Below are 24,002 nucleotides of genomic sequence, written 5' to 3'. Positions count from 1 at the left end.
AATTATTTAAGAACAGAAGCAACCAATCAAATGCTTGCTTTGTCGGAAGAATAAGCTCGATATATGCTAAAAGCACGAAGTCGTCAGTCATGTTCGATTTGGTTCACTCAGATAGAACCAAAGCTTATCATTTATTGACATCTTAGTTTTATCAAATATAATACTCACTTTGTTTTTTACAAATAGTTATATTATCGTTCAATATGCATCATATGTGATCACATAACAAAAAGACAAGTCACCATACAATTTTTACAAAGCCAAATGAGAATATATGGGAGTATTTAAACGCATACCAGCATACAAAGGTGTGTCTTAAAAATGTCTTACAAGCAAAGCAATTACTGCACATCTTACATTAAAATGACTTCTCTCTATTGTGTGTCTTCATATGTCTTGTTAGACTTCCACGCAAAGTAAAACTACTACTGCAAATCTTGCATTGGAATGGCTTTTCTCCAGTATGAGTCTTCATGTGTCTTGTTAGACTATTGCGACGGGCAAACCTACTACTGCACAACTTACACTGAAATGGTTTTTCACCAGTATGAGTCCTTATGTGACCTGTTAGAGTATTGCGTCGAGCAAACCTGCTACTGCAAATCTTGCATTGAAATGGTTTATCACTAGTATGAGTCCTCATATGGATTGGTAGATAACTACGATTAGCAAACCGGCTACTGCAAATCTTGCATTGGAACGGTTTCTCTCCAGTATGAGTACTCATGTGTTCCGTTAGGGAGCTACGGCTAGCAAAGCTACTTCTGCAAATCTTGCATTGAAATGGCTTTTCTCCAGTATGAGTCCTCACGTGTCTTGTTAGATTATTGCGTTGAACAAACCTGCTACTGCAAACCTCGCATTGAAATGGCTTTTCTCCAGTATGAGTCCTTGTGTGAATTGTTAGACTATTGCGACGGGCAAACCTGCTGCTGCACGTTTTACACTGAAAAGGCTTCTCTCCAGTAGAAGTCTTCATGTCTCTTCTTCGAGTACTGCGGTGAGTAAATCTACCAGAATAATCACCTATAATAAAAGTTGACAGTGTGAGAGTTTGTTTGGCACACAGGCTTGGTGGTACCAAATATAGGTAAGTATTGTTGTCATGAAAGGTCACTTAAACCCTACAAGTAACATAAGATTTTTAGAGTTCTCATCACAAAACACCTAATTTATGTGACACTACAAACATGAGATGTAAGTTTAGACACAAATCTTGAAATGTGCTAATATTGACCAGCTGTCAAAGCTAAAGCATTGAGTATGAAAAGTTTAAATATTTTATAAGTCTAAATAAGTTTGATAAGTTTAAATATTTCGCTATTTGTGTCATGCATCTCGTGTCATGTTACAACATCCACATCCTTAATAGTCAAATAACAATATTATGTCTGCATGCCTTTTTTGTGTTAGGAAGTTTTGTGTGACATTCGAGTCTATCTATCCTTATTAAATAAGTTCATATAGTCAGCACTGTTTCATCAGACATGTACTTGCAATAAGCTAGTACGTATTACTAGTAAAGTAAACTTGTTAGGTTTATGAATGAGCAACCGGTGAATTCTAATATAAAGAGAAGAGGGAAAACCACTAAATAATTTAAAATGGATAGAAAAATAAAGTTCAGAGAGTGTTTGATCAAAAGTTAGCCCGAGTGCAGTTAAAATGTAATCAACTTGAATCAAATAGGCAAATTTCATTATGTGACAAACTGATAGAGATACAATTTTATTGTCTGAAGTCATTAGTCAGCTTTCGGTTTGAGCCAATCGCTGGTTTCTTATGCTGAGTAGCTTCTTCATGAAAAACCAGGAGTTAAACATGTCCAAAACTCAAGCAAGCTGCCAACCTCTTGTCATCTATATTTTTTTCAAATGATTCTCCAAAATGTTACCATCTTTCAACTTATTATAAAGCAAAAATAAGCCAATTTTCATCAACTAATACAAGTAAAAATGACGATGACGACCGAAGGTGTTGTGATGAAAATGAGTTGGATCTTGTAACAGTATGTAAGGATTAAAACTAGTGATACACATGTTGAGATGGCAGCCTGGCAAGACTGGACTAGCTAGGTAAAACTGCAGCTCAAAAGAAACTTGATGAGAAATACAGGTTCAAGATGCGCTAAAGAATAATGACATGTTGGGATGTAAAAAGAAAAGTACAGTCTAATAGTCTTGATGGAAAGAAAAGGGTAAATGAGAAAGTGGTGCATTGATTATAAATAACCAAAACAATTACGAAATAGGAAAAGTATTTTCTGTTAAAACATTTAGAGAAAAACATGACTTTATGAGTAGCTAACAGCAAATGTTTGTAGAGAATGCAAGCAAGGTTACAGTCATCATCACAGAGGTGCCATGGCAATAACAAAAACTAGCATTTACACCTTGGTGATGATGTCCTCAAAACCGGGGTATGTAGTGGTGGAAGTTAATATTGATTTTTGATGGAGTTATTGCAGACTTGACAGTTCAAACAAACTGATCCCAGTGTTTCAATGCAAATATGTGCTAACTGGAAAGTGCTGAAACCATAAAAATAGGACCCGAGAAACAAGAGAAATTAAAATGGACAGATATTGTTGAAAAATAGATAGCAATTATTGGTGATCCGCCACTGAAAGCTCTCCAAAGACCTGTAAAATCATAAAATGTAAAATTCATCTGGCGGTTATTTTGTGGTTGCATTGACATCACCTCAACACTTGATTCTGTGACGAGTTTTCATAAAAACAAACTGTGTGGTAGGCAGTACCAGTATTGCTTATCTTGCTTTAAAAATAGTTGGACTTGTATACACGTGTATACAAGTCTATATACAGTATACAATGCAATTATACTGCATGCTACATGACTTTCACACGCTTACTACTGCTAGAGCACTACAAATGCAACTACATGGATGTCCTGTTATTCAATCCATTAAAGTAATGCCATATTCACCTTCATCACAGTTTGTGTTGACTGATGGACTCTCTAGTTCTGGGTTATGTTCAACATCTACAATATAAACTATTTATCAGGATATTGTAAAACCTCTATTGAATGCCACTATAGGAGAAGGGTTGAAAAATACACCACCACCCTTTAATTGAACGTCACTTCCTATAAAATGCCACTAGAGCGGAAGGGTTGAAAAATAGAGTGCTACGGAAGTAAATTGAGGTTTTACGGTAACTTGAATTATTAGATTTGTACAAGAATATTTAAACAAATTTGCTTTAAAAACTATGTCTGATTAAAACCTAATTTACCTTCTGCAATTTTTGAGAAAATAGCATGTGTTTTTATTATTTATAGCTTGTGTGTGTGTTTCTGTGTGCGTGTTTCTGTGTGCATTTCTGTGTGCGTGTTTCTGTGTGCGTTTCCGTGTGCGTGTTTCTGTGTGCGGGTGTGTGTATGTGTGTGCGTGTGTGCAGGTGCGTGTGCACTTCTCTGTGTTTGCACCTGTGTGTGTGCGTGCGCGTGTGCACTTCTGTGTTTGCACCTGTGTGTGTGTGTGTGTGAGCGTGTGTGCAGGTGCGTGTGCACTTCGCTGTTTGCACCTGTGTGTGTGAGCGTGTGTGCTGCGTGTTTGTGTTTTCCTGTGATTGTTTATTCTGTGAGTGTGTGTGTTTTTGTGAGTGTTTTTCTGTGTGTTGATGAGTTTTTTTGTGCGTTGTTGAGTTTTTCTGTGTCGGTGCGTTTTTCTGCATTTGGGTGTGTTCTGTATCGATGCAATTTGCTGTCTCGGCGAGTTTCTCTGTGTCGGTGTGTTTCTGTGTCGATGTCTTTCTGTGTCGGTGTGTGTCTCTGCGTCTCAGTGTGTCGGTGTTAGCGTATCACTGTGTCAGCGTTTCGCTTTGTGTGTGTTTCAGTGCTTATGTTTCGGTGCGTGTCCAGCTATAGCTATTAAAATTCCACAATCTTTTGGATTTGAACTGACGGAGATTGCAACCACGAGTTCTAAATCCACACGCTCTCAGGGTTGGCATTCTTCCTGAGAAAAACTGGAGATAATGGGAAATACTATAATGCCAGAACTTTTATCCAAACATTTTGGTAAACAATGATTACTTTGATAAGAATTTAGAGTATAATTCGGCAGAAGATTAACTTTTCTTAGACAGTCATTTCCCAATATTCTAATCCGTTTGTTCAGTTTACCGGTCTCGACTACTTGGCATTATCTTCATGTGTTTTCGTTTTTTAATTGTTTTCTAATTTTCGTTTTATGCTTACTGCCATGTTTCACACATATCAATTTTGCATTTTGTTCAATATTAATATTTAATACATGTAAATAAACGAATAACATCTTGTAATCTGGTCTTTTCATTCAATATTTAGTAAATAAACTAATTATAAAGGTTATGTGATTTCTTAGCTTGTGTACTGATAAAGAGTCGTAAAGAAGCTCTATGACAGCTAATGGTAGAAGTGTATTGCTATTCTTTGCTTAAACATTATTCAACTTGTCAAAAAAAGGTGTTTTAGTTTTGCCCGTTTTTGGACAAACAGTGAGTTTTTCATGGGGTGGTAAAAGCCGCCATGGGAAATATTACGCCAACCCTGCGCGCTCTACCACTGCGATATACAAGGAATATTGATCAAAGCCCCTATCATAAACACTATACCGTATGATCACGCTAAATGACATTATTTGAGCATTGTGCCCACGCGCTACGATGCCCCTGTTATAAAGTACTTTTCGCCTAACTCTAGCAAACACAATGCTTTTTCGTTATTTCTTTTGTTATTGCGACATTTTTCCGCCACAAGGTATCAACAATTATTTTATCTCGCAATTAAAATTTGGCGATTTGTGTACTAAGTCTGTCTCAAAGGTAAGAACTCTCGACTTAGTAGGTACATTGTAATGTTATATTATCTTGCAGATCATAACCACAGCACACACTAAAGTCATTGTAGGTACATATAGTTAACTAAGGTTAACATATTATTTTGTTACTATTCTTTAATGATGATTGATTTTACCAGGAGGTGATTAGATTTAGATAATTAGATTATTAGATAGACACATTAGATAATTACTGTGGGTTTCTAGTACTTTCTACACCACTCTATGTATGCCCATAGTCTGCGATATTGTCACATGCCAACACTGGCGTGCAAAAATTGGCACGCCAATTTCCGCATGCTAACACTGAAACGAACTAAAATCATATAATTGTATACCAAATAACTTTTTATTGTAATCGTAACGAAACAGACTATATTTAGCCATTACTTGCTAACAATTTCACATTTACATTTCTATTTTTCCTCTTAATTTATTTCAACAAAACACTGCCTTCAAGTTATTAAATTAAAAACTTAGTTGTTTTAGAAAACCTTTACAATTGTTTTATTTTTTTCTTCATTCATCTGAACTGAGCAAAAATACTTCTCTCATGATACAAAGTTTAAATGTTAGAATGGTAAATGTTGTATATGCTAAACAGAAATCAATTTTCTGTCCAAATACTTTTTATTACCCGGGCAATGCCGGGTAGTACGGCTAGTGTGAACTATAAATCAATATTGTAAGGGACGATCTGATTGGCCTGCTTTAGGTGAAATCAGTCGATACCGGTGATGACATCGGTTTGGTCGATACTAAGGTTAACCTTTACCTTAACTTTACTTTAATCTAGGGTACACAATGAGGCTGGACTTAAACTACAGAATCTAGGAATAACTCTAATAAATGCAATAAGAAACTTTAGTTGTTGCATGAACTATTACGATGTAGGTGGGGAAATAATTGTGTTCTAGATGAATTATCTAAGAACAGAAGCAACCAATCAAATGCTTGCTTTGTCGGAAGAATAAGCTCAATATATGCTAAAAGCACGAAGTCGTCAGTCATGTTCGATTTGGTTCACTCAGATAGAACCAAAGCTTATCATTTATTGGACATCTTATTTTTATCAAATATAATACTCACTTTGTTTTTTACAAATAGTTAATTATATTATCGTTCAATATGCATCAAATGTGATCACATAACAAAAAGACAAGCCACCATACAATTTTTACAAAGCCAAATGAAAATATATGGGAGTATTTAAACACATACCAGCATACAAAGTTGTGTCTTAAAAATGTCTTACAAGCAGAGCACTTACTGCACATCTTACATTAAAATGACTTCTCTCTATTGTGTGTCTTCATATGTCTTGTTAGACTTCCACGCAAAGTAAAACTACTACTGCAAATCTTGCATTGGAATGGCTTTTCTCCAGTATGAGTCTTCATGTGTCTTGTTAGACTATTGCGACGGGCAAACCTACTACTGCACAACTTACACTGAAATGGTTTTTCACCAGTATGAGTCCTTATGTGACCTGTTAGAGTATTGCGACGGGCAAACCTCCTACTGCAAATCTCGCATTGAAATGGCTTTTCTCCAGTATGAGTCCTTGTAAAATGATTAAAACTAGCTATACTCATGTTGAGATGGCAGCCTGGCAAAACCGAACTAGCTAGGTAAAACTGCATATTTGCAGTAAATCTGCAGCTCAAAAGAAAATTTAGACTGTATAAAAGAAGCTTTGAGCTTCCTGATAGTCTTCATGTACGAAAGGACAAATATGGAGGCAGTGTGTTTATCAAAAACAGCTACAGCAATTACCAAATAGAAAAACTATTTTCTATTAGGACACCAAAAAACATGACTTTATGAGTAGCTATTAGCAAATGTTTGTAGAAAACACCAGCAAGAAGGTAAGTCATCATCAAGGAGAACTAAATGTACTAAACAAGGATGATAGCTCTGAGAGATTGATCAAAGTGTTATTGTAGCTGCAAATGGCGTATTGATCAATGGCAACAAGTCACAAAAACTGTAATTACAGCCTTATGCAATGACACCACTTGATCTAGTACAAGGAATACAATCAACCCCATATACAGTGAAACTCGGATGACTCGCATAACTCAAAAACACGGTTAACTCAACGTATTTGTTTGGTCCGTTCCCACGCAATGATAAATAGCTTTAGATAACTCGACCGAAACTCCGTTAACTCGAACAGTTTTTTGCCAAACGGCTACCGAGATGGTTGTTACTATCGCTTTAGAATATCACTTTATTCCAAGCCATAGAGATAAACATCGACTTTTAGTAGTTCTTAGGGCTCGTTATTACCAACATCGGCAAAATATTTTCATTAATGATTTTTCTAAAGGTTTGCAAAAATCAAATTTTACCAAACATCCCTTAGCGATAACCCTTCGAAAGCAAGAAAAGCGAGGTAAAATTCGGATAAATTTAAAGTAAAATCGGCAAAATCGATAATGGGTTTTTAATAGTAAAGCAGTTTTGTAATAACTGACTTACTGCAAAATTGATCTTGGTTAAAATGCTCGGTAAAAAAATAAGTATGTATTTTTTCTGAGCGTTTTAACCGCGATCAAGTTGTGCCAATTTTAATCTGAGAGCTTCCTGGCAGTCACATCACCTAAAGCAACAAACAAATCTCAAGTGATAGAAAAATATCTATACTTTCTGATTAAAAATATTTAAAACTGCACACGAGAGACCCTTTAACGTGCAACAAGCAATCTATGCTTTTGATTTATATATAATTTGTATATGTACATGTATCTACTGATAAATACGTGCACTTATGACTGTCTTGATAACTTGAACGCTTTAATAACTCGAACACTTTTGCTCGGTTTCTTGAAGTTTGAGTTATCCGAGTTTCACTGTATTTGTACAGAAAAAAGTGTTCAACGAAAACAAGTGATACTTTTAACTAGATGGGTGTATAAATAAACTGACGAATGTGAGTAACAAATAGATTGGAAAATCTCTGAGTGACAGAGCATCCAAACTAATAAAATTCTGTAATCTAATTAAACATTGACCCCTAAGAAATATTGACACATACATGTTGGATAGAACTAAGATTTTAAGAAAATCGCACAGAGCACAACCAAACTAATGCTTCAAAGTAGATAAATTGTTTGGAGAGAACAAAAATGATCTAAAATCGTATACTCCTTATGAACAAATGATACCAAATGATCTTTTGAATGGTACTCCATTCAAGTTATTTTTTAGCTAAAGCAATTTAATGGAACATGTAGTCTGTGATCAAGTAGTGCAAGAGAAGATAAGAATCGAACCAACGTGAACAAAATAGTCTCAAAGTAGAAATGATGCGCCGGTTGCATCTTCTCTGGTGTGTAAAGATTTTTGCCACGTAACTACGCACCATGGTGGACAGTAGGAACAACAAATTTAATCATGTAGAGAAAGTCTTTGCACTACTAGACTGGTGCACATTACATCTTCTATCTGATGATCTCATGAGATCTGTCAAGTGGCCAGGTAAAGAGCACATCATAAGACTTAAATACCCTACAGGATGAAAATATTGGATGGATATAGAAATTCGCGATTTCGCGAGCAGTCAATTCTGCGAATTATTAACTCTATTTTTAAACACAAAAGAGAATAACTATTGCCTCAAATTAAAAACTAGCCGCTAGGCAGAAGTACTAAACGTAGCCAAGTTCCATAATTTTTTTAAATCATCGCCATGATTACGAGTTAACCCCATCGCCAACGCATCACACTTCTTTACAAAATTATTCAAGGTTGTCACAAGTTATGTAGAATGGCGTCATCGCAAAAATGGCCGCTAGGGAGAATTACTAAACGTAGCTGAGTTCCAAAACTTTTTTATAATCATCGCCTGGGTTTCGATTGTCAATGCATCACACTTCTTTAGAAAATTATTCAAAGTTTTCACAAGTTATTCAGCATGGCGTCGTCATCGCAAAAATATCTCCTAGTCTTTTTACATTGAAATCAACTCCATCAACCTCTAATACCGAAGTTGATGACGATAATAATTATAATCTGGACATTAATTAAGGTATGTATTTTATTTGCAGTGCAGATACGTTTTTTCCATATTTAACTGCGTTAGTTCATTATATTGTTTAAAAACTGATAGCTTTCATTAAATACTTCAGCTATTGTTTTTGTACTTCCTTTACACTTATTAATATTTTTTCTTTTTTTGTGTTTACTGCAGATTGAGAATGAAACAGAACCTATTCAGATTACGAAAACTAGAGACAAGTAGTAATATTGACCAAGGCAGGAATATTGGCAGAGAAGCAACCAGTTAAGCTAGACCCCTTTATCAACAACAACTCTTTGATATGGCTGCAACCATAGAGTTATCTCCCCCTAGAGTGATAACTACACAAGCGTTTCCGGTGCCAACAAGGAGCGTTTAGGCCACGCCTCTTTTTTTGTGCTAGTCAGTCGTAGTGATTGACTAGATCGATAACATCAGCCATGAGAAGGGTTAAACAAGGATCATGAATTCCAGTTGAGATAGTAATTAATGCTCATATTAAAAAAATGATGATTATAGTTTATTACTCTAATATATGCTTATTATTTAAAGCAATTCAATACCTACCAGGGATTGCTAAACATATGGAAATGTTTACTTTTTCATTTCCATAAACATAAATATTTCCATAATTTTAGGGAAATAGATATGGAAATTTTATTTTACAAGTATGGAAATGGTATGAAAATGGAAATAATATGGAAATGAATTATGGAAATGCTATAGAAATGGAAATGAATTATGGAAATGGAATTAATATGGAAATGAATTATGGAAATGGAAATAATATGGAAATGGAAATACTATGGAAATGAAGTAGGGAAATGGAATTAATATGGAAATGAATTATGGAAATAGAAATAATATGGAAATGGAAATAATATGGAAATGAATTATGGAAATGGAAATACTATGGAAATGAAGTAGGGAAATGGAATTAATATGGAAATGAATTATGGAAATAGAAATAATATGGAAATGGAAATAACATGGAAATGAATTTTGGAAATGGAATTAATATGGAAATGAATTATGGAACTTTTATGGAAATGGAAATAATATAGAAATTAATTATGGAAATGAATTATGGAAATAATATGGAAATGAAGTAGGGAAATGTTATGGAAATAGAAATAATATGGAAATGAATTATGAAAATGTTCTGGAAATGGAAATAATATGGAAATGAATTATGAAAATGGAAATTGTGACATACACGTATTCCCTGATACCTACATGACTTGCCAAGGCACTGAATAGATAGTGAGTAAAAGTGAAGGTAATGCAAGCAGTTACTCATAGATAACATACATAGTCATACTGGGGTTGTATTACATTGGTGTGATGGGAAGCTAATCAACTGCCATCAACTATGAGCTGTACTACCCGGTGTTGCCCGAGTAATTAAAAAGTATTTGGACAGAAAATTTATTTTTATATAACATTTACTATTCTAACTTTTAAACTTCATATCATGAGAAAATATTTTTAAGCAGTTTAAATGAATTAAGAGGAAAAAGAAAACAACTCTAAAGGTTTGCAAGCTTTTTCAAACAACTACAACTTTTAAATTTCATATCATGAAAGAAGTGTTTTGTTGAAATAAATTAAGAAAAAAATAAAACTGTAAATGTGTTTAAATGTAAAATAATTAGCAAGTAATGGCTAAATATAATCTGTTTAGCTATGATTACAATGAAAAATTATTTAATAAATAAGGTAATAAAAAAGTCTATTTTATTTTTATATAATTATAGTTAGTAGAATTAAGTATTTATTTTTATTTAACATATAACAACATTTACCACTTTAACTTTCAAACTACATATTATGAAAAGTGTTTTGTGTAATTAAAATAAATGAAGAGAAGAGAGAAAATAAAAACAACTGTAAATGTTTTCAAGCTTTTTCAAACAACTACCACTTTTAAACTTCATATCATGAAAGAAGTTTTTTGTTAAAATGAATTAAGAAGACAAATGAAACTGCAAATGTGTTTAAATGTAAAATAATTAGCAAGTAATGCTAAATATAATCTGTTTAGCTATGATTACAATAACAAATTATTGTAATCATAGCTAATTTTTATTACTTTATTTAATAAATAAAGTAATTCACAACTACTTTTTATTACTTTATTTAATAAATATTACTAGTAATTTTATTACTTTATTTAATAAATAAAGTAATAAAAAGTCTATTTTATTTTTAAATTTTTAATTATAATTTAGTATAATTAAGTATAATTTATTTTTATTTAACATATAACAACATTTGCCACTCTAACTTTCAAACTTTTTGCTTGCTTACATCAAGCAAAGATGTCCACTAACTAGTGGACATCTTTGCATCAAGCTAGTCTATATATTTGATTGATATGTATTGAAATCTAAGATTACATGCAAGGGCTGTTTATGAACTGAGGTGACAATGAACCACTCTATCACCATACAATGTCAATACTTTCAGTTGATGGCAGTTGATTAGCTTCCCATCACACCAATGTAATACAACCCCAGTAGGACTATCTATCTTACCTATGAATAACCAATGATATACAGCCCCTCATGTGTGGGGGCTGTATATCATTGGAGTAACTGATTGCATTAACTCACTTACTTAACACCATCTATTCAGTGCCTTTGCAATGCATGTAGGTATTGAACTGCTTTAAATAATAAGCATACATGTATATTAGAGTAATCGTTATTTCTTTAATACGAGCAATAATTACTATCTTAACTGGAAATTCATGATCATTCTCATGGCTAATGTTATTGTTCTGTCGATCACTACGATTGACTAGCACAAAAAAGGGGCGTGGCCTAAACGCTCCTTGTTGGCACCAGAAACGCTCGTGTTGTTGAATGCAGTTGTCACTCTAGGGGGAGATAACTCTATGGCTGCAACAAACATGATTATATTATATATAATTATATTCTATTTCATGTATAGATATATTATAATTTATTACAAACTTGAGCGTAGAAATAAAATATTTCAAATACAAATAAAATTTTACAAACAATCAATGGAGTAAATAAACAGTTTAGTCCATATGGTGGTTGTCTGGCAATAAAATTAAACTGATACTCTTGATAAGTAAATACTAGCATGTAATGGTGCTCTCTGACTAGTTATTTTGGTTATAGCAGCTCTATATCGCTCTCACTGTCTTGGGTAGGTGATGAAGGCGATACTCTCGCTACCACATGGCTGGTAAGGGAGTTATCGTCAGAACTCTCTTCATGGTTTACCATTGCAAAGTTCTGCCGGTTGGCCAAACATTTGTGCTCGTATCGGCGTTCTTGTTCCTTTTTTAAAACAGATATATTCTCTTTTTTAGCAGCTGTGGTCACTTCTAACTCAATTTCAAGATCTTCCTGAATTATTGGTGATCTTGTATTGCAGTACGCAGTAATTTTAAAGTGCTTTATAACTTTCTAATGATGAGCAGACTTACTGCTGCTGCAACTGTGCTTCTATTGCAAATTGTCCACTGCGCTCTACGGCTCATTTACTTCCAATATGCAATCTGTGAAAATCAGCAACTCATACATACATTGAATGCGCATTATACAAAACCTAAACTGTATGTACACCGCAACTGCGCTTTAGTAGATACTGTAGATCAATTGATACCACATCTGCCCTTTATTGTACAAAATAGTCAGATGTTATGTTTAGCAAACCCATGAACTTGTGCTCTAACTCCTATATCATTTCAGATTAGCGTCAGGCATTATCACTATTCCTATAAAATTGGGGTAATTGTAGTATATTCCCATTAAAATTATGAATTAAAACCTTAATAGATTCTCTTTGCAACGGTATACAACATGCTAATTGTGATCAATTTACTCACTCATACTCAATATTGACCAGCATTCATATCTGGTGGTTATTTTGTGGTTGCATTGACATCACCTCAACACTTGGATTCTCTGACGATTTTTCATGAAAAAATGCTGTGCATATATGTGTAGTGTTATTCAAAGGTTTCTGCTGCATCTAGCTTTACGCAATGTGCACTAGCGATGCACCAACCACTCTATCTAGCAATACACAGTGTGGTAGGCAGTACCAAATAGTTGTACTTATATACACGTGTATACAGTGCAGTAGCGCAAGTATACAATGCAATTATACTGCATGCTACATGACTGTCACATGCTTACTACTGCTACAGCACTACAAATGCAACTACAGTAATACTTCAACTTACGAGTGCTCCAACGTACGAGAAACTTGAGATACGAGCCAGCTTTTAAGCAAGTTTTAGCACTAACATACGAACCATGTTTGAGATACGTGCACGTGAGTCAGTTGCCAAGTATGCCGGAGGTGTTTTATGACAACAGCATCCATCTGTATTTTTTAACTGCTCAGGTTATACTTTTGTACCGTGTTTTTGTGCACGCTTTTCAGTGCAAAATTATGCGAATTAAAAGTACTGCGCGTAGACCGAAAGTTTGCCAGTAAAATGAAAAATAATGCAAAGAAAAAGCAAATGATAACAATTGATATTAAACGAAAAATTATTGAAAACATGCGAAATGTGTATGCATGATTGAGCTAACTCAGCAATATGACAGAAATACATCCACAATTATCAAACAGAAGGATTGTATTCAGGGCATTTAGCTCGCAAAAGGACTAACCATAGTTTCTAAACGGCGCAGCGATCTTCACGACCGCTAATGGAGAGACCGCTCAGGCATTGGGATAAAAGATAAACAATTGGCCGGTGACAGCGTAACTGAAACGACGCTACCTATTTGAAAAGGCCGGTGCTATCTATCAAAACTATAAAAATAGACATTCGGACAAGTTGGCTAGTGGTCGTGCATTAAACCTTTGTGACGACACCTGTGTTCGTCCTAATCGCAACATGTTGAAAGGGTCACAAAGGCAAACGTCCTTAGATAGGTTCATCTTAAAACGGCCGGCTAGTCGTGAAAGCGAAACAAAGGAAAAATTAGCTAACCAGCGAGAACCTTCAAACTATGAACGCTGAAGAAATTTTAATTACGCTAAGTTAAAAACGAAAGTTTGCTTTTAGATTTGCTTCTAAGTTTGTCTTTTAAGACTTTGATAAAATCCAAATTTATCAAAGTCAACTGTCGTAAGGAAGGATAACTTATATCTCCCTCTCTGGCAAATGCTAGCGTTGGCTGCTATTGTATGTATTTAATTTTACATTTTAATTTATCACATTTCCTTGCATTATTTTTTATTTGTTTCTTTTTGAAAGCGTGTGGTAAGTTAGGACAATAACCAACATGTTCTTTCTGTTACAATATCTTGTTTGAGTGTTTTATTTGCATTTTTTAGAGTATGGAAACCAATCAATATATATTTAATTGTTCTATATATAAATAAATGCACCAACATACGAGTAAATTGACATACGAGCTCAGTCTCGGAACGCATTAAGCTCGTAAGTCGAAGTATGACTGTACATGGATGTCCTGTTATTCAATCCATTAAAGTAATACCATATTTACCTTCATCACAGTTTGTGTTGACTGATGAACTCTCTAGTTCTGGATTATATTCAACATCTACAATATAAACAGTTTATCAGGATATTGTAAAACCTCTATTGGAATACCACTATAAGAGAAGGATTGAAAAATACAGCACCACCCTTTAATTGAACGTCACTTCTTATAAAATGCCACTAAAAAGGAAGGGTTGAAAAATAGAGCACCACAGCAATATATTGAGGTTTTACGGTAAATCAAATTATTAGATTTGTACAAAAAAAACTTAAACAAAGTTGCTAAAGAAATTATATGTGATTAAAACCTAATCTACTTTCTGCAAACTTTGAGAAAATAGCTCACATTTCATTAGCTCTCATGTACCAGTAGTAGCCAATCAAATTCTAAAACTAGTCAAGTTCAGAATTTCTTCATAGAATTTACACTTAAACTGTAACTCTGGTCAGATTTAGTATTTTATCTTGAACAACAAACCAGTAGGTGAGACAATAGAGGAAAGTGATTACCATATTTAATCAACTCAATGGCAACAAAGCTTATCAACAGCAGTTATCACAATTATCTGATAAATCCATAGATACTGTATATAAACCTAGATTGGCCAATAGGGAAAAAGCATGTCAGACTTAAATAGCATGACGTAATGTCATTGTATTGTACCTCATGCTTGACTGCACTCCTTGTTGTTAACAATGGAGATAATCAGGAGAAGGTGACAAAATCACATTTTTTTTCACATAAAAACCTTCTTGGATACATAATCCAGTAAACTAAAGCATTTCTGTGATAATATCTGATAACCACCATAGATTAAAGCTATAAAAGCTATGAATTGCTGCACACAAGTCATGAGCCATCCAGGCTTTATTTGCCACCCTCTCCTATCCCCATTCTCTCTTTTCCCCTTCTCCAAAGAAGAAGTGAAAAGGGGAGAAGAGAGAAGGGGGAAAGGAGAGGGGGGGGGCAAACAGCCCACCCACCCAAAGAGCCAGACCTTGGCTAGGTAAAAGACTAATATCATGTTGAACTAAACATGACTAAATATGATGAGCCTGTGAAGTTTTGATCTGTTCAGGGAAATGGAATCAATGGCTTTCTTAGCTAGAGCTGGAACGAGACCAAGGAATGCAGGGTCGGATCAGACTCAGGGTCAGCAATGAGGGCCAAGATCGGGTCGGACCAGGTCAGCACGCGCGATTTTTTATTCATTTAAGGTTAAGAGATAGTTCTATTACAGCCTAATGTTGTTACATCAATAAACTAAGAAAAAAGAAACCATTATCACACCAATCATTATATTTTGTGGCTTGGTTTATAGATGCAATCTACAATTTACGGCTAGACATTGGTGGATCAAGGCTATTCAATAGGTGATAGATTAATGGCATGTTTTATTTCGTCTGGTCCTTCCGCTCTAGGACTATATGCGACTCAATTTCAATCGCACTTAAAAAGCGATATACAACCGCTGTTGTTTAGCCATAAACCTCCCTGTGTCTTTGTATAGAAAGACCCGAGGGTCGGGTAGCCAGACCCGGGCACCTCTGACCCGGTGGTTAAAGACCAGACGAACTACCTGTGCCAGCACTATTCTTAGCTTCATAATGCGCCCTAATCGAAATATATCTCTTTGCTATCTCACGAGCTAGGCTACTAGCTTGGTGATTACACTTAAACAATAGCAGGATGTTGAACCTCAGCAACTTCTCCATGGTAGCCATTAGTGCTAGCCTGGGAAAGTTTTTTACCAATCCAGCACTACTAAGCAACACCCTCATCGCTTTCTCACTGTGATTGCAAACTTCAATCACCACAGGCGAAGACAAAGTCAAGCTACCTTAGCTTAACTGAGTTTAAGTCAAGTTAGCCTTACACTCCCACAGTTAGCCTTAAACCATAACTGTCACGTACAACTTTTATCGTATATTTTAGGTAAATCAGCCACGCTGGTTCCGATTTTGTACTCAAAATAAAGATTGGTCTGCTAACCTTCAAAGTAATTTAGGCTTTTTTAAAGCGTTTCAATATCCGTTTCGAAAACAACACAATTGGCATTACAAGCTCCGCCCATAAATATGTGACGAAACCTAGCTTTTTCAAGAACAGAAGTTAGGAATGTTTAGTCTGATTTAGAATAATAAGGATAGGTGTCTTAAAACCCATTATTATAAGGCTGAATTTAGATATTAATGTATTTTAAAACACCCATCTCTATTATTCTAAATCAGTCTAAACATCCTTACGTAACTTCTTTCCTAAAAAGCTAGGTTACGTCACATATTTATGGGCGGAGCTTGTTGTGCCAATCATGCTGTTTCGGAGACTGATATTAAAACGCTGTAAAAAAGCCTTCATTACTCTGAAATTTAGTGGACTAACCTTTATTTTGAGTACAAAATCGGAATCAGCGTGTCTGATTTACCTAGTAACAACGATAAAAGTTGTTCGTGACAGTTATGGTTTAAGACATACTTGCATACTCATCATATTTATATTTTACAGTCATGTTTAGTTCAGCATGATATTCGTATATTTACCTAGCCAGGGTCTGGCTCTTTGAGCGGGTGGGCTATTTGCCCCCCCTCTTTTTCCCTTCTCTCTTTTCCCCTTTTCAATTCTTCTTTGGAGAAGGGAAAAGAAAGAATGGGAATAGGAGAGGGTGGCAAATAAAGCCCTGATGGCTCATGACTTGTGTGCAACAATTCATAGCTTTTATAGTTTTAATCTATGGTAGTTATCAGATATTATCACAGAATTGCTTTAGTTTACCGGATTATGTATCCAAGAAGGTCTTTATGTGAAAATAAATTAGATTTTGTCACCTTCTCCTGATTAGCTCCATTGTTAAGAACAGTGCAGTCAAGCATGAGGTACAATACAATGACGTTACGTCATGCTATTTAAGTCTGACCAGGCAACCGATGGGAATAGCTATTATTGGCCAATCTAGGTTTATATATCTATGGATAAATCTCAAACTAACCAGTAGGGTAAAGATTATCTGGACCACCATCATAACCTGGTTCTCTTTTCACTTCTGTAACTTCTACAATAATTATGAGAGTTTGTCAGAAGCTTTAGGTATATACAATGAATAATCAAAGTTATCATGAAAAATCCTTCTGTATAATTACCTTCATAACTGTCATTGTTGACTGCTGAGTCATTAGGTTCTACCTTAACTTCAATATCTACAATATAAAGTATTGATAATTTACTAGCTACAAACACTGGTTTAGTGGAGCTACACAAAAGGACCAGCCTAAACAGTACTTTAAGCTGGCTGAAGCACCACAATAGAATAGTATGTAGTTACAATACACTATGGTACAACCCTTTCTCTATTATTATAGTGGCGGTCAAATGGAACTGGTGTTCAAAAAGAGGCTGACATTGTATTTTTCAAAAAGCTCATCAGAATTTAAGAAAAATATATTTAACTGTTTTATAGGCGAATCGATTATAGTCTACATTGTGCACTTTCCGTCAGACTGCGACATTAACCCCTTTGGATGCACTGAATCTGCTAATTTGTCAAGGATCTCTAAATAAATATGCATTGGGAAACCAAGAAATATCTCTAACAGTTCATATATATTGCTTACAGTAACCTTCACTGATATTATTTTGCAATTTGCTGGTGCTTTCAACTTTTTTTGTATTCTCAATTTCCAAGTAAATGTTCATTTTATAACCATATCTAACAATGTTGCGTAAAAGCTCATTGCACTCATTTATATCAGGGTTGGCAAAATATCGATATTTTTAAAATATCATATCACTGATATACATCATGATATTTATGATAATTATTTTTGAAACGAATGACACTTTTGAAAAAAAATTGAAGTTAGGTTGAATTTGTATGATGTTTACATTGTGATTGACGTATTTTATAGGTTGTATGTGACCAGTCAGCAACGTTTAATACCAAACACTTGAATTATTGTAAGCCAAATATAATAATAATATTTATAAATATGAAAATGTTTATCAAACATTGGATTGGAAATCATGACATGAATGCAAAGTGCAAACAAAATAGAGCAAATAGTAAATACACACTATGATAGTCTAAGCATGTTTTAATGTCCTACTCTTGTCTAGTTTAGGTATTTGTAAACACCAGCTTGCCAGCCTTCACCACATCAAGACGATTTCTCAACTTGCTGTAAACCAGTCCACCTTCGATGAAAACACACTCAACACTAGCAGCCAGAGTTATATCATCATATTTATAGATTTTATACTGAGCCAGAATTCTTTGAAGCTATTCATTGAAAGACATACAGAAAATGATGAGATGAGTTACTCTGTCATCTCAGGGAGTCAGTGTAATGTGCTTACAATTCTGTCTCTGGGTGTCAGATTGTTCAATTCAAAATCATGGATTAGGAAGTTCAAAGAGTTTTCGGCAGGCTGGTTTTCCAATAAGGCAATAGATTATAACAGTTGAACATGAGATAAGATAATCAGGTTAGGGAGATAGTACTGGGATGAAGGAATACAACTTGGATTTGAAAAACTCTTCGCAACTCAAACACTAATTAATTGGTCTAGCCCAGGGGTAGGGAACCAATGGCTCTTGAGCCATATGTGGCTCTTTTGATGATTGCATCTGGCTCTTTGATAAATCATTGGAAAAATAATCCATAAATTGGCTGTTAATTTAATGAACATAATAATACAAATAATGCTGAAATTACAATAATAATAAACACAATAAAAAATAACGTCAATTTAATAAAGATATATTTTCATTTGCAGCTTTTTTATGTGGCACTCGCAGCAGTTTCTAGTGCTTTCTGTACTACGCTCTGCTCAGGCCGCACAAAGATCGCACGAGTTATTGTTAGATCAAAAGGTAAACCCTTCAAACCAAAGTATGGCTAAAAGAAAAGCTTGTTATTTAAACATTGTTGTTCAAAAATTTTTATACTCCAAAATTGCTCAAACGTACTAAATTTGTTGGTATTCCTTTTTCATTTTAGGTTTTCGAGATTCAAAATATACATATGGCTCGCTGAGAATTAAATTTTGAAACATGTGGTTTTTTGGCTCTCTCAGTCAAAAAGGTTCCTGACCCCTGGTCTAGCCAATGTCACCTCCTTAGTCTGGCTGTCTTTGTTTGTCTGTATTGGGTAAGCATAATAGCCCCCTATGCAAGTATTTGATGACTTTAAATTTAGGTGTTATTTAGCATTTGTAGACTGCTAGCAATAGTTGTAAGGTGAAAACGGAACGATAAAATTGATATTTTTCAAAAAGATCAAAAATATCGATTTTTTTGACCCAAAAATATCATATCTATCGGCAATATATATCAAGCGATATATATCAAGCCAACCCTAATTGATATGTTCGCTACAATATACAGCCGGAACTGACTTTTTATATGCAATACAAGATGAGTTATGAGCATCAATCTATTGTAGGCCGTGTTACGATAAGCGCAATGATGCTATCAGATAATATGCTATAAATTTAAAAATTTATAAGTTATACAATAATGATTTATCAAACGCTACAAATATGTATTCATAAACAACTGACTAGCGTACAAACAACTTCTTGAACAGAGCAAAACATTTATGCGTTGCATTTAGCTTAAGCAATAACCTTTTAGCAGCATTGCATAGCAAAACTTTCGGTCTAAAATTAGTCGTTCATATACCATCATAAATATAAACTGGTTTTACATACATCAAAGTATCAGGACCACATTAAACAAGCAACTACTATTAGCCTGATACAGTTAGTAATTATTTCTATGATGTTGCTTTCAATGTTTCAACGAAAAGAAAAACGAAAACCTTCCGAGTTAAAAAATGGACTTCGATAGGAACAGAAACAAGGGAAGAAATAATTTTTATTGATGTAACCGAGTCATTGTTAGTACGATTTGGAGGACACTTTTCTACTGATCACTTGCTATTATGGATTCATAAAGATCAAATAATGTCAAAGTGGTGGTGGTCAAATGGAGGTGCCGATCAAATAAAGGTGGCATTCCAATAGAGGTGGCATTCAATTAGAAGTGTTACGGTATGTTTACAGAGAACATAGCTATACTAAACATGCATATAAAAGAAATAACAATAGCAGACAGACTTATAGAAAACTAGCTGTGCTACCCGCAACGCCGGGTAATAAAAATATCTTTGGTCAGAACATTGATTTGTATTTAACATACAACATTTGCCATTCTAACTTTCAAATTGCATATCATTAGACAAGTGTTTTGCATAATTGAAATAAATTAAGAGCGAAAATAAAAACAACTTTAAAAGTTTTCAAAATTTGTCAAACAACTCTTAAACTTCATATTATGAAGAAAATGTTTTGTGCAGGTCAAATAAATTAAAAAAATAAAACGACTATAAAAAGTTTAGATGTAAATGTGAAATAGTTAGCAAGTAATAGCTAAATGAAGTCAGTTTTGCAACAATTACAATAAAGGATGATTCCATGATACAATTATTATGAGCTGAGAAAACAAAATAAAAATCCTAAATATGTTAAATTAATAATAACTATTCTTGCATAGAAGTGTGTGTTTAAAAAAGGTTACTGCTTCACCAGAAGATATCCATCAAAACTTTGAATTTGACGATACTATTACTTCTCGATACTGGTATAAATGTAAAAATGAGATATCGTACTTTGTCTGATCGAAAGGAGAGAGAATGTTGAGGCTTTACCACGGAGACGATATAATTATCCGCGCGAGAAGAATTGGCCTTGACTCCAGATATAGTAATTGAACCTTATGAAAGATATTTTTTAACAGGGGCATCGTAACACGTGGCCGCATCGGTACAATAATCAGTGTGCGCTATAGCTATATCTATTATAGCCGGAATGCATACAGACATACGACATACTTCGAGAAATATATATATAAACATGGCTAAAAAGCAAATAGATATAGAGAAAATTACAAAGTGATTTGATAATTTGATTGATGAATAGGAAATAAATGCAGTGAACATGGCTATTAAATGGCTTCAAGAAAATAGGTATGGAAGACATGAATACATATTGCAAAAATTCTTAAAGGTTGCCTTGCAACAAAATTCACATTGCAGTTGTTTGGTATCAAAAGATTCACCATGTCTTACTCTGCGGTGTTGTAAGTGCAAAATAGAGTCAAACATGGATAACTCGTCCACGGATAGCTCGAACACGTGGTTAATTCGAACATTTCCTTTGGTCCGTTCCCACGTAATGATAAATTGCTATAGATAACTCGAACTCAACACTGTTAATTCGAACTGTTTTTTTGCCCAACAGCTACCGAAACGGTTGTTATCGCTTTAGAAAATCACTTTATTCAAAGCCATAGAGGTAAACTTCATCTTTTCGTAATTCATAAGTGTCGTTATTACCACCATCGGCAAAATATTTTTGTCAACGACTTTTCTAAAAGTTTGGTGAAAATTGATTTATACTGCGATACGATGAATAGCACGGGCTAGCCGGGTCACGCGCGCAAGGATTTTCGCCACGCACATATAAAACAAAAATCGCATGTTGTTTTGTATGTGCGTGGCGAAAATCCTTGAGTGCGTGACCCGGCTAGCCCGTGATGAATAGTTTTCCGACGTTGATTCCGTGTTGAATCAACGTCGGAATGTTGAATGTTTAAAACGTCTTAAAATTGGTGTAATTAAACGTATACGTTGTCTGAGCTACAAAAAAACTATTCATCGTTTGACCTAAACACAGAATATGTGCGTACATTCAATAAGTATCTATTGAAAAAGCGTGAGTGATATAGAATGTACTGTAAAACCTCGTAAAACTTCTAATTGAACTGCCTCGGAGTGTTGCTCTTAACGAATCCCAGGTAAAGTAAGGTAATCTGCATAAACTTCAAGAAAAAATGGCAAAATTGATCGTGGGTAAAACCCCAAAAGAAAAAAATGTCTTTTCTTTTGAGCATTTCAACAACGATCAAGTTTTGCCAATGTCAATCTGAAAAACGTCCTGGCAATAACATCACCTCAAACAACAAACCAATCTCAAGTGATAGAAAAATCTCTATACTTTTTCATGAAAACGTTTTAAACTTTACATTAGAAGCATTTAATTTGAAACAAGCCATTTGTGCTTTTGATTTATATTATAGTTTGTATATGTACATGTATCTACTAATAAATAAGTAAATATATGGACTTGTGACAGTGCTCTGATAACTTGAACGCTCTGATAATTCGAACACTTTTGCTCGGTCCCTTGAGGTTCGAGTTATCCATGTTTGACTGTATGTGGAAATGTGACTACAAGCTCTTAAAAGCTCAAAAACAAACAGTTAATCGCCGCCATCACGAAACCGCCGGAGATCAGAATCCCTTTCCAAAACGGCTCAAATGGGATGTAGCTGAACAAGATGGCTTCTGTTTACACTTTCATGCAACCTCATTCGTCGAAATATTTTCACAAATATACTTTACGCAATCAATAAAACCATGTCTATAATTGTCCTTACACGTCTAATTCATCATCATTGTAATGCTGTCACTTTGAGCACTGATATCTCAAAACCGACTGTAAAAATTCGTTTAATTTTTTAACCTTAGCTCGAAAGAGTACATATCATCCTCTGATAAACATTGTTGGTCACCAGTGATAGTTGAAAAACGCTGCAGAAATTGTTCGCGCCAATTGGCAAGAAGTATGGGTCACATGATCAGAATACGACTAGATGATTAGACCAATCCGAAACAAATTTGTAAAATAGCGAACAACTATAATTGATGCAGGCTTTTTGGTAAAACCTGAAGTGTTTGTCATAAACTAGTGCTATGAGAAGTTTTATATTGAGCCTTTTATTGGCCTTTCAATTCGTGTCAAAACAATAACCAAATCGTTTGACTACGTCAGAGAAATAAATGTATTCCAATATACGGCGGTTTCGTGATGGCGGTGATGGACTGTTCGTTTTTGAGCTTTTAAGAGCTTGTAATCACATTTCCACATATTTTGTACCTACAACACAGCAGAGTAAGACATGGTGAATCTTTTGATACCAAATAACTGTAATGTGAATTTTTTTGCAAGTCAACCTTTAAGGCCAATAATCTTTATAATATACATAGTTCAGTAGAACTCTCTAACTAACCTGTTGGATAGAGACTGTCACTCAAATCCTTTGCTGCTGGGTCTGATTTTACTAACACAGTTTTCATTGCAGACATTATATGGAGAGATCAGTTTATCTAAATAAGAAAAGAGCGTAAGACTAGTTTAGGTAAAATCCATGTTTGAACGCCACCTCTATTTGACCGCAACTACGAGAGAAGGGTTGAAAAATAGAGCTCCACCCTCTATTTGAACGCCATCTCCATTTGACTGCCACTTTGACTATTTTTGATGTTTATGAACCTATAAAGTCAAGTGATCAGTGAAAGTGTCCAAAAAATCGTATTATTAACTAGAAATTCCACTGTCATAAAGCCCACGACCAAAGTGATAATGGAAAAAAGAAAGGGTACTGTTGATTGTTGAAAAAGTAGTTCTCAGCAGGAATTGACAGAGTATAGTGTAAATGAGACCTGTTTGAAATAGAAATATAAATGTTCTAGAAATAGCTTGAAAAGCTTGGTTTAATATGATAATAAATC

The 24,002-nt window shown here is 34.6% G+C and overlaps 1 protein-coding gene across 1 annotated transcript; it reads right to left on the bottom strand.

Moving 5' to 3' along the window:
• Positions 1–245: 245 nt before the first annotated feature.
• Positions 246–23,598, bottom strand: LOC137387870 (gastrula zinc finger protein XlCGF57.1-like). Its single transcript, XM_068074386.1, has 5 exons — positions 23,501–23,598; positions 17,511–17,567; positions 17,360–17,422; positions 2,949–3,005; positions 246–1,026 (listed from the first exon to the last, which is right to left on the bottom strand). The coding sequence occupies exons 1-5, from the start codon at positions 23,574–23,576 to the stop codon at positions 359–361; spliced, it is 921 nt and encodes a 306-aa protein (XP_067930487.1). The 5' UTR covers positions 23,577–23,598; the 3' UTR covers positions 246–358.
• Between the last annotated feature and the right edge of the window lie 404 nt (positions 23,599–24,002).

This window comes from Watersipora subatra, chromosome 2 (genome assembly GCF_963576615.1).
Source record: "Watersipora subatra chromosome 2, tzWatSuba1.1, whole genome shotgun sequence".
Lineage (NCBI taxonomy): Eukaryota > Metazoa > Bryozoa > Gymnolaemata > Cheilostomatida > Watersiporidae > Watersipora > Watersipora subatra.
Note: the sequence above shows the minus strand (reverse complement) of the source record. Positions and strands in the feature narration are given on the sequence as shown.

Bases quoted from the DNA above. Each gene is read 5' to 3' on its own strand.
- LOC137387870 (XM_068074386.1), bottom strand. From the start codon at position 23,576: ATGTCTGCAATGAAAACTGTGTTAGTAAAATCAGACCCAGCAGCAAAG. The intron at 17,423-17,510 runs GTAATTATACAG...TAATTATTGTAG, and splicing joins CAACAATGACAGTTATGAAG to AAGTTACAGAAGTGAAAAGA. The intron at 3,006-17,359 runs GTTAGTTTGAGA...TTTATATTGTAG, and splicing joins AGATAATCTTTACCCTACTG to ATGTTGAACATAACCCAGAA.